Below are 17,736 nucleotides of genomic sequence, written 5' to 3' on the forward strand. Positions count from 1 at the left end.
GGTGGTATGGTAGTGGTGGTGGGGGAGGGGGAGTTGGGAGTGAACTGGCTGGAATGTGCTTCCGCTCGGCAGAGTGACGCCAGTCAAGGGGAGGGCTAACAAGAGACCCAGAGAAAGTCTACAGTGAGAGCAGATGGAGGGAATATAGACAGTTCCGTTAAAGTGCTCAGATTCGGAACTTCGAATGGATCATAATTAATTCCTTTTAATACATTTTCTTCAATGTTTAGCAAACTAAACATTGAATGGATCTGAAAATGAATAATAATTTCTCTTTTTTTTGCCTTTGTAAACACATTATATATTATAAGGTTAAATTCTCTTATGAGGAATGTTCCTACAGCTGGCACTGATTGCTTTTTGCTTCAAAACTGACCTGACTCATGTTGTCGGAAAAAGTGGCCAGTCCAGCAACTTTAGTGATTAAAAAAGACACACTGCACCTTCTATACGGTGACAGTCACAGATGTATGCTAGGTTGCCAACACAAGTGTTCCCAACTCCAAATTCCACCACAAAGCAGTGCTGCAGTAAGTTTTTTAACTTTCTGACAAACCACAGACTGGTTTCCTAAAGCCTAACTTGTCATTAGAACATGAGTTGAGTGTTACCACAGCAAGCTAGGACTTGCTGTTGTAGACAAACCTCACAAGACCAAAGTTATTCAACCAGCAGATCTGGGATCTCCTAGTGAAAGAAAGGAGAGGGACATTCCAGGAGGTTGGCTGGGGGATGCTGGTACAAATAAAATTAAAAGTCAAAGACTGACAGTAAACTTTAAAAGGTTGAAATATCTAAGTAGAGCCCACAACCTTCTGATCGGACAGACAATTTCTTCCCTCATACGCTGTGAAGACAGCAAGTGGACCAGATGTTAACTTCACCATAAGACTGTAATAAATCTGGCCTGAACATAGCAGTGATCCTTGAGAACAGGATAAACATATTATTCCCATGAAGACAGTTGTGAGTTCACAATCTAGCCTGGGAGTGTGTCTGATCTGCCCTCTGTATCATCCTTGAACTGTATGATAAACATTGTTAAATGCTGGGAATTTCAAAACTTTGCCAAATAAAATGGTGTTTTCTTTCAAATAAGTTGCCCTGTGTATGTAGGGATGGAGAGTTAGTTATATATTTTTAAGGCAGGGGTCAGCAACCCAAAATGTTGAAAGAGCCATATTGGACCAAAAAAACTAAAAACAAATCTGTCTGGAGCCGCAAAAAATTAAAAGCCATATATAAGCCTTATAATGAAGGCAACACATGCTGTTAGTGTCTATAGACCAATTATTTGTTTGTAAACATTCGGGATGCGCGCGCAATGTGGCTGCAGAAAACCGGGAAAGGATAGCCTTTATAATGGCTAGAAAAGTACACGGATTATACAAATAGTTCGATTTAAAAAGACCAAAAAGGTCGAGAAGGACAGCCTTAAAGAGAAAAGTCGATTCCCCATTGATCTGTCACATCAGAATTTTGATTTGGGTTACGAAAGTCTTGAAATTTGAGTGAGAATGTTGCCCGGTAGACCGCATCTTATGCTGGCAGGCAGGCAGCTATGTCTTCAGACATAGCTGACAAAAATAAAGTTGACGGTAATAAATATGGATCGCAGCCAATAATCAATGTTTTTTCTAAATATCGTTGTCTTTCTGCTTCATTCAGATGTGCCATGTTCACTTTCAGCTATTTAAAATAGCTGAAAGTGATTGGAAGACAGCCATCCTTGTTGTAAAATGTGTTTTACATTGTTTTGTACTTGTGTTTCCATTTCAATCCTCTGAACCTTCTGGTGTGACCCCTGAATTTTCAGTTTGCTAAATGGTTATATTGCTATTCTATATTACTTGTAAAGTGAAACTTTAAATAGATTTGTTTCATTAGCACTGCATTTAATAAACATGCCAAATAGGATCGCGCAACCTTTTCTTAAAGACTCCAGCTCTATACATTCCGCTGAATGTTGACATACTTGGGTTAGACAAAGGCAGTATGTTTAGCTGTTGGCTATTTTCCGAAGAGCCTTTAAGCACACCTTTCAGCTGTCTCTGAGATAAGGGAGGTGATCGAGCTGATGATTAGTGATTGGGTGCAGGGCAAAGTTTCATTGATATTATAACAAAGGTATCAGCTAACAAAGCCTACAGCTTCAGGGCACGTTAGACATGAATGAATATTCAAGAATTGAGAGACTGGACAAGAAAATTGTCTCATTAAGTTTTTGTGAAGAGAAATCTTTCATGTTATCACAGTAGAAACCTGTAAAACTCCTATCCCTCCTTAAGAGTAATTGTGTCACCCACACTCCTGTCTGTAAAAACTGATTATTGCTTATAAAGGACATGGTTATCCTTAAAAACCTGCTTCTAGGTTTTGAGACCTATAGTCCAATATTTCAGATGTACATACTTGCCTGTTTTAAGGCGTGTTCCTATTTGCACCTTTAGAGGCACTGATGCTCTGACTGTGTGATTTGGGCCTCTTGCTAAATTCCTCCAAACCCCTTGCACCCAGCGGAGCACAGCCTGAGGGTGAGAGCTGGGAGGGTCTGGGGGATTATGGTTGTTGTGGGGTGGGAGTCCAACTCCCAACACCCAAATGCAGGCCCCCAAAACACAGCATGGTCCAAATACATTTCCTCCCATGATCTCATCGCATTTTTAGCTTGCCAGATGAACAATGATGTCTTTGACTTTTAATGTGTGGTCATGACCAAGCTTTTTTTTTTTTTTCCTGTACACAATTTTCTCCCATCTGCTCGGGAGATATGTAGAACATCTGTTTAAGTCAATACTCCCACAGGCTGCTGTAACACATGGGTAAGCACGAGGATCCAGCAACCATGCCTCTAACAGTTAATAAAGTGACATTTGGGTAATCAGTACATAAAATCCATGCAGAGGAAAAACGTTTAATAATGTATTCCCCATATCCGTGGGAATACATTCTAATTGTCCAAATTCCTTTAAACACCATGTCTGTCCTGTCAAGTGCATACTTCAAGCCCAACAGACTGCAATAGGGACAATAGTCTGTGGCCATATAACACAACAGTGCATTTTCTTTCTCATACAGGCGCTAGATCAGTGTGACAAGTGAGCACCACTCAAGATAAAAAAGCTGAACAAATTGAGGTTTTTAGGAAAGGGTAAGGGAGGGCACATTACAATTTAGGAATCTGAGGAATGTGCTGGAGTTCATCATCTGAAGGGCAGATAGCCCGTTACTAACGGCCCTGATGAGAACTGTCAGACCAGTGTAAAGATCCTCCCTCCCTGGCTCATCTCTAAAATAAACTATTTCCGGCAGGTCCAGGGGCTCAAACAGCCCAGACAGTCAAGAGGTGAATTCTTAGAAAGGTTGTGTTTTTTTTTTTACGTGTTTTTTTTACCAACAGTGTGTCTGATAGTCCTCTTGCCTTCACCCAACAAGTTCAGACACATGTTTCAATGAGAAAGTGAACAGACATAGTCTCCAATCCAATCAAATGAACTACCAAAAATGGCCAAAGCAATCAATCTCTTCTCACTGCCAGATTGGCAGATGTATGCTTTATGTAAAAGCAACATACCTGTACCTATAATAACTGATGGTTAAACATATATTAATTTGTTTGTAAATGTATAGCTAGGTTGTGGGTCTGGGTACTCCAATAAACATTCCATAGACACTCAAGTTGAAAGATACACACATACACATTGTAACCAGCAATATCCGCCATCTATGTAAACTACCATGAAAGATTGGAGTCATGAAGCAAAAAGTTTACGAAACAAAAACAGACTAGAAAAACAAGTTCCAAAAGTTGTTCTTCTAACTGTAAAATGCCAGTCCTATCAACTTATCTCCCTTTGCTTTGGTGATAAGCAACACAGCAGCCTGTAGGCACAGATTTCAGGTGAGAAGATTAAGTTTGAAGAACATCCTCAAAATAATATAGGTTAATTATCATAGGCCATTGTTTAGGTGGAAATGTGCAGGTGTGGTATCCTGGGGGGTAGAGGAGGTGCTCCCAAGTGATCTGTGGAGTCTCCAATTAAGTGGAGGAGGACATGCAGGAAGGGATGAAGGTGGGTAATGATTGCCTTTAATGGTTGAAGCACTGCCCCGTCATTACTCATTCAGGACTTTGGGCGGGATTTCATTGCTTAGTTACCAGTGTGAAACAAAAAGACTAGCTCTACTTCCCGAAAACGTGTCAAGAGAAAGGCTAATTCAAAGGTTTTGGGAATGAGCTACAAAAGAGTAAAATGTACAAATAAAATAGGCTAATGTCATAAGGAATCTTAAGTACATAGCTTCCTGTGAACAACATGTTGAATCAAGAATGTGTCGTTTCTATAATACACAATATTTTGCAGCAACCCTGAGTAAAAATACAAAAGTAAAAATTCAGTATAATTAAGATGTTAGTGAAGCACAGACACTCACATCTGGTCTGCTGTTTGTGATGTATATTTGTAGGTCACAAAACATTGCACTATTTGGCTAGACTTTAATTGTGTGGGCCACCTAAGATGCAGACACCCAAACTCCTGTGTTCTGACAACAATGACAGGAACAAACAAAACGACCCTGTGGCCCACCCTGGTTAAATTAATTGAGACAAAAGACAGTTGCAGGACTCAGCAGGAACAATTTGTTCACAGTGTCTCTCAACTGCCCTCCCCCAGCTGTTCTCTAAGGCCATGTTTTGACTGAATTGTGTGTCATTTGAGAGATACCATAAAAAGGCAGAGACAGTGTGAGTTAAGGTGAGTATTCAGTTAAGGCGAGTATTCAGTTGTGGGAAATGACACTACAGAGACACAAGTTTAAACAGAGAATGATCCCTTAAAACCACATCAATGAGATCTCACATAACACATAACAATGACTGCTGTAACTGAAACCGTTTACGGAATTAAGTTAATGCAGATCTTTTTTTTAAAGGTATGAAACATTTGGCTTGTCAATAGTGTAGAACCATGCAGACATAATAGTCCTGTGATGTCCATTCACAACCTATAAGAGGATTGAACTTCCTTTAGGATCTATCAATCTTCTAAAGACACTGAACGTAGAAAGATATGCTAATCAAGCTGATTAAACAAACCAGTTCTGACCATGGGTTTGATGAGTATTAAACAGAGTATATCCGGACGCATGTTTCAGCATGGATGTCAGACATTCAACAGCTGCATAAACAGTTACTGAAGTCATTCCAAACCTCATGTCCGGCCCTCCTCCTCAAATAGCATTCTACTCACAGGGGGGGCCAGAGGGACCCTAGAGATTCAGATTATTGCCCTGGGTGGGTGTTGAAGCAGAAAATGTCTCCCATCCAATGCACAACATCCATCCCTACTTAAATTATCCATGCAGATAACTTGTCAATAAACTAATGGTGTACAAATGGCAAAGATACAAGTAACTGTAGCATGATTTCTACACGTTTAGTTGAATATTCTGTATTGTATACCACTGATAAAATAGACCACTTTAATAAGTAAGGAAACGAAGATTGGAGGTCTACCTTTTCATCGCATCTCAATCACCTGTGCAATTATCAAATGCAGCTGGAAAACATGAACAAAGACTCACCCTATCAAATATCAACCCATGTGTAAATCAGTTCACATGCCTGACACACTCCCCATAATTATCTGTTTACTACTCTGTGCACAGTGCTTTGAAAAAAAGTCACTTTTTACCTGTCTTTCCCTCAACCACAAGGGGATCATTCCACACTCAGAGCAGGCTGAAATTACCCTGCAAGCATCTGCATGCCTGTGTAATGCCTTGCTGTCTTTTCACAGACGTAGACCGTCTGTAATATTAATAAATACTCTCCCTCGGGCATTAAATCATTTCCTAGGCACAGCAAATCACAATTCCTCAATGTAGACGATGACATAGCCCCCCCATGCAGTACACTTCCTTTTGGTATATTTGGAAGTCAAGGGGTTCTCCAAGCCAAGTCTGTCAACCCATTTCCCACAGCCTTAAGGTTTTGGCAGGACGGAAGCGGCTTGCCATGTTAGTCTGTAGAGAGACAACAAGTATACATCATATCTTTTCCCTAATAGATGAGTCTCAGGTCCAATTTTGTTAAAAACAGATGAATTATTTTTAAGATTACATCTCTGCATCGTTTGATTGAGAAATTTAGAGATTAAATGCTTAAGAGTAAAAACCAACAACAAAAAACATGAAAGGACAAGAAACTCAAAACACGTTCTTGCAGACCAAGAAATTTACTAAGAACAGGCCGAATTTAAACCAGTCACAATATTATATCCTTAGACCTAGTGATTACATTAGGAACACTCAGATAAAATAGATTGAAATGTGTACTTTTGACATGGGACTTGAAACACGTTCAGCCTGATATTCTGTGTTAGTTGGGCAGATCAGAAAGAATACACAGAAATGGTGGCATTGAGTGCCAAATTAGTAGTGCTATTCAACACTACATGCATCCAAATGGCTTTGTTTGGAAACACAATAAGACTAGCCTGAGGGCATACAATTCGAATCGAGATTGTTTTCAAATCTGAGTTGTCTCAAAAGATAGTGTCAGTGTTGAGATCTGGTTAATTTCTATTTGAGCCAGTCAATAACTAAGCACATGCCTAAAAACTATCTGTAAGAGCAAATGCTTTTGATATGCAGGATAGTAGGCCGTAGCTTTTGCAAATCCGATTACAGCTTTCCTGGTGCATCGCCTAATAACACACACAAGACAGCTTGCATAGAGGTACCAATATAGACTTTGTCATTGCATTTAAATTGCTAACTGGGAAAACACGAGCTATAACTTTGCTATGCCTCGTGTAAATGGGCCCAATTATTTCCCTGTTTGTTCCAGGTAGTTCCTGAATAGCCAGAAGCAGTATGCAGGGGGTTATTAGGCATAATCCAGATGTTAGATGTTTCCATGGATGTATATTTTCTAGAAAGTGGCTGAAATTCTGAACAATCACATTACATTTGACCTCCTAGCTGAAATAAAAGCATATCACAACATCACACCCTGTGTAAAAACATCCAAGTTTGTAATGAGTGGTAATGAGTAAAAACAATTATTATCTTGCAACTAGAAACTATTTCAGATGCATTTGGTAATGGAATATCATGGGTTAGGAGTGTCCCTTGCCTGTCTGATTTTAGTAAGTCAGCCATCTCCAGACGTCTCAAAACATCTTGAGAACAAGGGTTGTCTACGGTTGTCTGTGCTGCCTTAAGGGGGGTAGTAGTTTCTGACAACACCACAGTGACAGCATGTGACAGTGTACCAAAGGTACTTTGATTTGGTCGTGCAAAGGACTGCCCCTAAACATACCACTGGCCTTTTAATTAGCTTTGAGCAGCAAGAATGTTAAGTTTCAACTTCAAAGTAAACACTGATGAATGGACAGCAAACATAGGCTGTAGTTAAGCTTTTCAAGGATTACCATAAGAAGGTGAATCTTGAGTCTAAGGTCTCAACAAAAAAAGTATAGTCTTGTGGACTGTGAGAGAGAATTAATAATTTGAAAAGGAAAGGGAGACAGGTAAATCAGGACTGGGAGATCCTAACAGAAAAAGATTTGGAGGGACAGGGGACGATATGGTCAGACGGGTAGGAATGACCAAACAAAAAGGCTTATCCACCTCCTGAATAACCCCTCCCCCATGTAAAGAAAAAAAACAAAAGAGTTTTGTGAGGTTGTAGGACTTGAGGAGGGGAAGGTGGGGAGCGATCACCCATGCCTCAGATCTAAAGATAGGACTCTGTCGTCGTCTGCGAGACTACAGGGAACTCTGATGAGGAGGGAGAGGGGTTATTCAAAGAGTTACAAGTTAAAAGTGAACTGCCACTGACGGAATTCCTAAAATGACTGCCTTTTCTTTCTTTAATGCCCCTGGCTATGGCAGGTCATTCAGACACATGATCTAAACTGCGGTTGGTTATGAATTCAAGGACGCTCTAATAGACGTCAAAATCAAACAAAAATACCTAGACATTCTAGTTGATTATCACCAAAAGAAACAATGTGTGCTTTGTTGATACATTCTCTCAATTTCTTGAAACATTTGAACAAAATGTCATTGGTTATATCCACTATAGCTTAACTCCACTATAGGTTGGTTGAGAGAAAGTTCTATGGGCATATGTGAAGCCTGTTGTTTTCAAAAGGGCTATACAAATAAAATGTGTTTTAAGGTAACGGTTGATGTTGCATTAAAATACTTAAATCATTGCTGATCTCATCACGTAATTCCAACAAGTTTGTACATTTAATAATTCGTTCAAGGTCTTACACATCTCAGAAAAAAACTTAAGTTGACTTGATGCCACCTAAGATGGTACCAAACGTTTGAATAAGAGTTGGCAGAATCACCAGAAGCAATTTTGTCTGTATGGTAAATTACTACTGTGCATATATATGATATTTGAGGAGCAAAAACCATGACACCCATTTGGAAACAAACATATTCCCCTTTCCTAATGAAGAAACCTTTATACTATATAGTGAGTAAGAAAATAGGCCAGCTTTTGAATACTTTGGGTGCTTAGCCGCTTAAGCTTGTGCAGTGGCTGTTTGTACAAAGGTGGGAATGTCACAACAAAGTGAAGAAATGGCCATGTTGTTACAGAGGAAGAAATCATGTTTGGCCAGACAGACAAGGGATATTGCAGGCAGGAAACAAACTGCACTCATGGCCTTATGAATAGGCCTATTAAAGTCCAGTAATATTGTTAAAGCAGGAGCACCTCAATATCAAAAGGCCCACTTTCTGAAGTTATGTACCCCATGCCACTGCAGCCATAGATATGCTTCTGTACAAACGCTGAACAAGATTTCAGTTTTAAAAGGTTGCAAAAAAAATATCCAAGAACAGCTAGTCTCTCCATACACTGTCTTCAGGTCAGGGTCGCCAACAACAGCACCTGGTGCCTTCAAAGGTTTGAATACTGATTCAACATGCAACACAGCAGTCCATGAGAAGATTTAAAAATAAAAAGTCTAGATTTAGTTTAAGAAACAATCACAAACAGTAACACATGGGACGAGTCTGAAATATATGAAGAATATTACAGTAGAAGATAACTCTATTTTTTGACCTTAGTGTTGTTAGAAAAATGGAGAGAAAAAAGTCCAGCGCAAGAATATATGCTATTCTTCACTGTGGGGAAACATCCAAACTGTCACATGAATTATTCTTCCATTGCATTTGAAAACAGCTGTATTTAGACCAATTAAGTAGGGAAAGCGAGATCTGTTACACACTTCAGTACCACCAAATACTTCCAGGTCTGTAAATACTAAACAACTTCATGTATCTTCTAACCTTACAAAATGATTTTGTCATACTCAAAAGCAAACTTCTTAAAAATATACATTTTTCATCTATTGCAAAATGCAATTCAAGCAGATCAGACAGGCTTCATATGGAGCTAGACAATTAATAAAGGTAATTCAGCCATTTTCACTGGTATACACTTCTTTTTCACCAATAAAAATGTGTGTCATTAGAGAGCCTTGGACATACACGTTTCCCACACTGAGATCATTGCTTCACCAGTAAAACAATAGGTTTTAACTTGATGACTACTCCATTCCCTTCAGTCCCCCTCCACTTTCAGATTGGTATAATTTGCAACAGCTGGCCGTTCTGAGAAAAAAAAGAAGACTCCGTCTTTTAAGGCATTTGGGAAAGCCTACGAGAAACATGACAAGCACCCTGGGGGCCAGAGAAAGAGTCTTCTTGGCTTTCCCACACTGCTGTGCTTCATCTCATCTCTGGGACACACAAACCTCTTCCTGTGTGCTGGCCCACGCTATGATTTGGCCGGAACATAAGGTCCAGGACAAGAAAGGACACACAGATGAAGACATTCAAGACATCTGTTGACGCATACTGTTGCCTTTTCTTCCTGAAAGCTATTCAATTCAGGAAAGTTACTTTTAAAAACAAAGCGCCATACTTTTATGTTTAGACTTTAATGATAAGGACTCAAATCAAGCTTGGTATGGGAATGTCACGGCAATGGCAATGTTTTATAACGTAATTTCACAATTTCATAAGTTTGAGCATCCCTATGATAAACAAGCACAGCCGTTACTGTGTCTGGGTCTGTCACAGTCTTACTGGAGTCACTGACCTGGGTTAATAAACTACTTTCTGAACAGATATGTTGAAAGTACAGACTATACTGTAGGTGCCACACCAAGTTTCCTCACAGGGAGCAAACAGTATGATACTGAGTTTACGGGGTTTGCATACTGGATGAATGATAAGGCATGCTAACAATCTGAGCAGTGTAGGGGACACATTAGTAATTTACAAAATAGCTTTCCTTCCTACTTGGGGATCGGAACAAATGCCTTTTAAGTACACCGAAATAGAGGCCTCAAGGGTATGTCTCTTCATTGTTCACATTCTTCTGCGACTGACACTTCAGGGTTTAACTTCAGAGTCTCCTTCAGATTGCCACATGAATATTCAGTCCTCTAAGCACCAGAATTTGCAGACGCTACAAGTTTCCTGACCATGCCAATCGTCACTTAAGCGTCTATTATGTGAATTGTTGGATGTAATTGGAGCAGAGTATAATACAAACCCGTATGAGTGGATATACCTGTTAATGTTTAAACGTCTGCTTCATCTAACATGTCTACTTTCTTTTATCTCTCCACATCAACTACCTTTGCAGCCAACAATCTCTTCTTAAAGCAGTACTGTAATATCAAGTTAGGGCATGCCTTCTTCATGCCCAAACCAGCCCTTCAAGGGCATACAGAGATGAAAGTCATCAAAGTCCTGAGTATATACCAGAACAAACTTACATCTTACTACAAACATAGCCCATGTGCAAACACTGTAGCCACAAGCTTGAAATCGCCATGACTGAATCCATCAAAGCTGCATCCTGTGCTTGAATATAAGGCTATGAGGAGACCATGCCAACAGTTCAACACAAAATGATCAAAATATATAAATAATAATAACCTACTACTGTACATATTATCATTTTGCTTTGTATCTTAAATTAATTTCTTTGTGTAAAGTGGAAAACAAATCCAGTAACTTCATGCCTCTAGAGTGATAATGGAAGACAAGTAGGAGTCACTCCATGTCAAATGTTCCAGCCTTTATATATCAGAGCCAAGAAGACAGACTGAACCATTCATATTTTCCTTAAAATGGGATGCAATCCAAACTTCTGTCTAGTCTAATACATTATGCAATGCACATAATGTAACATATGAGCAGTGTGTAGATTACCAAATTTCCAAACTAAAATATTAGAAGAATATGGCAGATTTGTAGAATTAGACCCAATACAAGCAGGCATTTCATTCGTTTTATAATTTAGGGATTAGGGTGACAAACTTTATGATTATACAGACTGAGAAGAACACTAACGGAAATTGCTTTGACTTAATAACCTTAAAGAGGTGTGTAGGCTAGCATGATCCCAGTTTATTACCTTAGACTACAAATATAGTTTTACTTGCTATGACTAAACTTCTAAGGAATGTCAAGTCATACTAAAACAGAGGGGCTGGGTACCTAGAACTATATCCCACTGGCGTCTTATAATTAACAAAAATCTGAAATAATTTAAATGCAGTCGTTAAAAAAGTTTCCTTGCGAGGGGTGTGTTACACGAGTCACTTAAACATCAGTTAATTTCGCATTCTTGACACAATGACTGTCTATCAAATGTATTATTATTATTTATCCAAAAGCAAAACAATTCAGGTGTTCAACAAGAAACCGCAGCTCAAGGCACATCAGTTGGCTTGCAAAACTGCACATCGAAAAACCATCAGCCCTCCCCTTGAAAACCAAAAGGCCGCATGACTAAAGTCACCCACATCCATATTTGAACATTGCAGCCTACTACTTTACATAGTATAATTGGGAGACTTTACGAGTTATTATGCGAACATATTATGCGAGTTACCTAAAACATTGTAGCCTAGATATTATGTATGACTTGAGTCGAACGTTGCTAGTCTGTCATTATCCATGCAAAACAAAACATTGTGTGTAGCCCAAGACTCAAATGTTCCAAACATTGTGCGTGCAATAGGATACTTACCAAGATGAAGAGTTAAATTGATAGAGTTAGGGTACTGGATGCCCGCTAACATAGTTTGACTTTGCCACCAGGTGGTGTCATGTTGGTTGTTGTAATCGGTGAGATATACAGCGCTGTGGTGTTGACTACGGTCCCGGGCATCGCAGATGTGGCACGACTTGGTGACCCCCGTAACCCCCGTTTGTACGCAGTACTCTTCGGGTGGAGATCCACAAGTATTGGTAGCAACTACAGTCACATTGAAAGCAGCATTGACAAACTCTGGCATGCATCGCTGAGGCCGACCCGAATCATCAGTGCATTCATCCATAGCACCGTGGCTGCATACAGCCAAACAAGTCAATGAGATTACAACTTTGAAAAACGACCGCATTTTGAGTTGGGCTATTCTCTTAGACAAAAGTGATCTTCAGCTAATGCTACACGTATCACCCCAACACCTTCAAACTTTCAACTTTGTGGTAACAAACCAGTTACCGCGTTCTTGGTGAAACAAATACAACCATACGGAAAACTAGTTCACTCGCTGCTCCTTTCCAAAAGCATTCGGTCAGTCCCAAAGTCTTCTCCTTTCTCTCACGCACCCCCTTTCTGTTTCGCAAACTTCCTCGGTTTCAGTGCTTTGTGTCCACCGCCATGGATAAACTTCAGAAGGAAAAGAACTATATCCGACTACACCCTAGCAGCTACTGCGCAAGTCAAAGTTCCCTACGTCGACTTCCGTACTAAGGTGCTTTGATGATCTGCCGACTGTGTAAAAAAGGTAGTTTGTTAGGCCTACATGTGCACCACCCAGAATTGACACAGGCGGGCGCAATTCATATGCAGAGAAATCGGATAGTATCAAAAAACGCTAGCTCACCATAACAAAAAAACAAACAAAAAGTCAAAACGTTTGTGCACTTCTTTTGTAATTTAACTATTCAACTTTGTTATATTTGCAGATGATGATGACTTGAAGTATTTGTGTAATATGAAGCTTTGTTTTAGACTCAATATTAAATTAAGTTGAGAAAAATTGTAATAAGAGTGCCCCTCATGGGATATGTCATGGAGGAGGAAACACTGAATTTAGAGCAGATAATGTTCCTGTGTGCTGAAGGATCAAAGGGCAAGGTTAAATATACTCTGTGGGGCAGGAGTCTGGTATGGCCAAGAATAGAACGTGGATGTAGCTGGCTTAAAGTACTAAAACACTCCATATCATGCGTTAATAAGGTTTCGGAATTATTTGAAATAACTTAAATTTCCCAATGGTAAGCCAAATTTGACATGAAAGACACTAACTGGGATGATCAACTGCAAAGGTTGTAATTCGTTTTAAACTGAGTTTTCTTACATTTAAGGACTAAGGCAATTTCAATTGAAGTTTATTAAACTCTTTATTTAAACGGAAATGCGTTTTTCAATTGGCAATTCAATGTGCAAAGTGGCAATGCAATCCGCAATTCAAATGGGAAAGAAGTTGTCAAATTGCAATTCTATGTGCAAATGACAATGCAATCCACAATTAAGTTTGACTATTTTTGATTACAATTTTGAATAAAGCTTATTAAATTGCATATCACATTGACAAGGTTTTTTAGACTCTTTATTCAAACGGCAATGTAATTTTCAAAGGGCAATTTAATTGGCAAAGTGGCAATGCAAATCCACAATTCAGTTTGTATTAGGCCATTTTGAACACATCTTGTTTGATTGCATGCATCATTTCTTATCAATAAACTATAAAGAACTTGGTATGGCATTTAACCTCGTATTCATCTCCACCTAGATTTGACAAACTTTACACTGAAAAAGCAAAGCAGGAAAATACTCATAGACTGAAGTACGTTTTGTCAACAATGCTTCTCATTAAGTTTGTAACAGTAGGCTACTAGCCAGTCTTTTCAGTTCAGAGCGAGGCATTTCCTTTCCCGCCAATGAGAAAAAAGAAAAATCATGATCTAAGCTCGTGTGACAGATGACTTGAACGTATTTGACTAAATCGGTTAAACCACATTAGCACTATGTAGCTAGTCACGCATTTAGCCACAAATAGAAACGTTGATTCTGTAGGTAGCTCAGGCTAGAGAAATTATCTTCAAAGCGTTTATAATTTCATTCATGACATAGTCATTATAATGGATACATCAGCTCAATGTGACCATTTCGATGAAGAAACCGACCTGAAAGTGACCGTTACTCCTCCCGAAACTCCATCCAACGACAGTTTACAAGCGGAGGACCCTAGACTTGATCCCGACTCACCATCAACGTCTAATAGTGTAACTCCTCAAATTGTCAGGAGTAAAGTTAGAAGTAAACAAGAGTCCCCCAGTCCTAACAAAGAACCAGAAGATGTGGAGGAATATGCAAAACTCTTGCCACAAATCTTCATCTCCAATAAGACGTACACTTACGAGGACAGAGTCGACCTATTCTGCGATCAGATGATTGGCCAGTGTTCGGTAAATAAATACAAATGCTAGCCAGCTAGCCTACATTTATTCATTTTAGCTACTGTAACAGGTAGCTATCCAGACTAGGTAGCTAGCAAGTCAATGAAATATGTAGAGCTAATTTAAACGTACCGATAGGTGGTAAGCTGACTAGCTACATCATGCTTATTTTCTCACATTAGGCAGAAGACGCAGATGAAGCCATCAGCCTTTACATTTTAAAGAAACTTGCCAGCAAAGTTTCTTGGACCGCAGTGTGGAAAACGGCTCCAGAACTCATATTAGAACACTGTGAAATTGGGGACCTACCTTTCGTTGGTGTGCTCATGCAGGTACTGTACAGAAACTGAAGACAAGCAGACATGTTTTCTTTTCAGTTTAATGATCATTATGTCTATGTGTCACACCTTTTGTAAAAAGTTAAGCCGATAGCCAGGGGTCCATCAAGCGTTTGGTTAACAAACACATGAAAATTAGGCTACAATAGGGAATAGAAATTAGTTGAAAAACCTATTGCCTAATAGTAACTACCAAATAGAGACGCCTGTATTGGTAAACATCTCAATTAACTACTAATCCACTAACCCGTGCATTCTTTTTAGGTTGAAGCCACTCCATTTGATGGAAAAAGCATCCCTCTGAGAGTTTCAGTTTCTGTGGCCGAGCCATTTTCCTCAAATATTGCCAACTTGCCAAGGGAACTAGTTGAAGATGTTTTGAGGGAACATGACTACTCTGTGCCGGTCTTGGATGTCTATCCTGTACAAGGGCTGGGGGCTGACGTTGACTGCATAGCAGAGGCTCTGGAACATGCTCGGTAAAAATGTCAATACATTTCATATTCGGTTCTCAGCATGAGTATGTTTAATACATTTAATACTTTCAGTCTCTGAGTTTCCTTGAGACAAATGGTCTTCTAGACTGCATATTTGATTTCGACCTCTGTTTGATCTCTAGGTTTTTCTACGATTTCCTCTGGAGAGACTGGGATGACGAAGAGGAGGGTGATGATGATTATGCAGGGCTCATAGAAAAACGTATACAACTGTAAGGACTTTAAACATGTATTTGACATGTTATCATTACCATATAACACACACCCCCTTGCAATATCTCTGTAAGTGCTGTAAAAGTAATTGAAATAATGTTGAATTTTGGTAGGTACTATGACATCCATGACGGAACCATTCCTGGTCCAATCAATGAGCGCTACCGAAAGACCTTGGAAGACTACCGGAGCAAACGGCTGGAGCTGACAAAGTTCCAGAGCAGTATTCAGGGGGAAACCCTACCAGGGGAGGCTGTGGAGTGCTGGAAGAAATACTATGAAATGTTGATGTTATGTGGGCTCCTAAAGTTCTGGGAAGATATGCGACTCAGGTGCTATTTCTTTTTCAGTTTCATTACAGAACATTGCTAAGACTTGGATGCAAACCTTGGTTGTATATGTTAAATCTCATTTCTCAGCAGCCATGGACCTTTCTATCCGAGGATCTGCAAGCGCATAAGGGGACAGAGGGCATCTGGAAGACCTGTGACACACATTGTGGCCCAAATGATGACAACAGATATGGTTGGTCTGCTAGCGCAGATGTTAAGAATTTACATGACATAATTGTCAAGCGATAAGCAGAAATGTAATTGACTCTTTTTAACAGCTTTACACTGAAACTGAAGAATAATTCAGCTTACTTTCATTTGGACTTTCTTTCTTTCTCTTGCACCCCTACATCACAGTTTAAGAATTTCTCCTCAGACGCGTTGATCCAGCAGCACGACTGTCTGTCAGTAGCCTTAGAATCCTGCTACTCCGGAGACGTGGTGGTGGTGTTCCCTGGGGAGTATCAGTCCCATGCACTGGCATCCCTCACTGAGGACATAGTCATCAAAGGTAATACATGAAAACTACATTTGTATTTTAATATCCTAAATCAATATTATTTGAGTGAACTGCCCTTTCAAAATGTTTACTTTCATCATTTCTACTCTTTGCCATTTCTGGGTGAGAATGACTTAGTGATGTGAGAGCATCAATAGATTTGTTATCATGCAGGTGAAGGAGAGAGGCAGGAGGTGGCGTTCTTCTCAGGTCCGTCGCACAACAACTTTGTGGCCTCCAAAGCCGCAAAGGTGACCCTCTGTAACCTGACGCTGATGCAGCAGGGGACCTGTGATGGGATCGTGGTGGTGGAGGCAGGACAGATGACCCTGGAGAACTGCGTGTTGAAATGTGATGGCACAGGAGTGTGCGTCCTAACTGGCGCTTGTTTGATCATGAAGAACTGTGAAATATCAGGTGCCCAGGTAAAGGTTCAGCTGGGGAGATTTATTTGTAATAAACGTTTGTGTATTACAAATTAAGATTGGGTTATTTCCATAGGTTAGTCTGCATATAAACGTGATCATTTTATGTAACATTAATTGGAATCTGGTTTGTTGGACCAGGGAGACTTGTAACTGTGATTCATGTCAGGACTGACACATTTACTGCATGATGTTATCAGGGGCCAGGTGTGGAACTGTTCCCAGGGAGCGTTGCCGAGCTGCATGGGAACGAAATTCATCACTGCAGCAACCAGGCAGCCAAAGGCTCAATGGGTGCTATCAATCTCAAGGTATCTGACATCAGAACTATTAAATGGGATTTCTTTTTGTTAGCGTTGCATTAGAGTACATGCTGTACCTAAACATAATATCTAAACTTCCCAAACCCAGGTATATTATAGTTATAGACTAATATGTTTTCTATGACCAGGTACTTCCTAAGCCCCAGCTAAAGATGTCGGACAACCACATCCATGACAATCACGGCTACGGGGTGTCCATCCTCGTGCCTGATCACCACTACCAAGCCAGTGAAGAGGGCCTTGAAAAGACTGCCAGTGGGGACCAACTTGAGTCGGACCATCTGTCTAAAGCCTTGCAGGAGCTCAGTCTGGAGATGAACACCAACAAATTTGAGTCCAATACAATGGGGAATATAGGCTTGCAGCGCAAGATGTGGGTCAGTTCTTAGAATGAGTCATTACATTCCTTCAGATATACAGTACCTCATTTGCATTTGAAGTGTTGTCTAATTGGATGTCTTGTGAAAGTACTTAAGCCAATGCAGTATATTTCTTAGTTAAATGAAGTGCTTATCAGTGCTTCTTATGCACTGATAACACATTTTAAGAAGGGTTCATTGAGAGCAATGGTTCAAGACAAGTTATG

General features: G+C 39.9%; 2 protein-coding genes across 2 annotated transcripts in view; one reads left to right on the top strand and one right to left on the bottom strand.

The window, feature by feature from the left end:
* lamc1 (laminin, gamma 1) overlaps nucleotides 1-12,687 on the bottom strand; it is a 34,221-nt gene extending 21,534 nt beyond the window's left edge. The window contains exon 1 of the mRNA XM_067252643.1: nucleotides 12,083-12,687. Coding sequence (XP_067108744.1) covers nucleotides 12,083-12,455 — 373 coding nt within the window. The 5' untranslated portion in view covers nucleotides 12,456-12,687. The remainder of the gene's footprint in view (nucleotides 1-12,082) is intronic.
* A 1,518-nt stretch (nucleotides 12,688-14,205) lies between these two features.
* LOC136958899 (testicular spindle-associated protein SHCBP1L-like) lies at nucleotides 14,206-17,658 on the top strand. The gene is made up of 10 exons (XM_067253027.1): nucleotides 14,206-14,532; nucleotides 14,706-14,855; nucleotides 15,126-15,340; nucleotides 15,481-15,570; nucleotides 15,685-15,903; nucleotides 15,991-16,096; nucleotides 16,261-16,414; nucleotides 16,577-16,827; nucleotides 17,028-17,138; nucleotides 17,279-17,658. Exons 1-10 carry the CDS (start codon nucleotides 14,206-14,208, stop codon nucleotides 17,537-17,539), a joined length of 1,884 nt encoding a protein of 627 aa, XP_067109128.1. The 3' UTR covers nucleotides 17,540-17,658.
* Nucleotides 17,659-17,736: the final 78 nt, after the last annotated feature.

The sequence above is a fragment of the Osmerus mordax genome, chromosome 16 (assembly GCF_038355195.1).
Source record: "Osmerus mordax isolate fOsmMor3 chromosome 16, fOsmMor3.pri, whole genome shotgun sequence".
Classification (NCBI taxonomy): Eukaryota; Metazoa; Chordata; class Actinopteri; order Osmeriformes; family Osmeridae; genus Osmerus; species Osmerus mordax.

Excerpts from the sequence above, each read along its gene's own strand:
- LOC136958899 (XM_067253027.1), top strand. The coding sequence starts at position 14,206 with ATGGATACATCAGCTCAATGTGACCATTTCGATGAAGAAACCGACCTG. Across the intron at positions 14,533-14,705 it reads AGATGATTGGCCAGTGTTCG|GCAGAAGACGCAGATGAAGC; the intron begins GTAAATAAATAC and ends TTCTCACATTAG. Across the intron at positions 16,828-17,027 it reads GTGAAATATCAGGTGCCCAG|GGGCCAGGTGTGGAACTGTT; the intron begins GTAAAGGTTCAG and ends TGATGTTATCAG.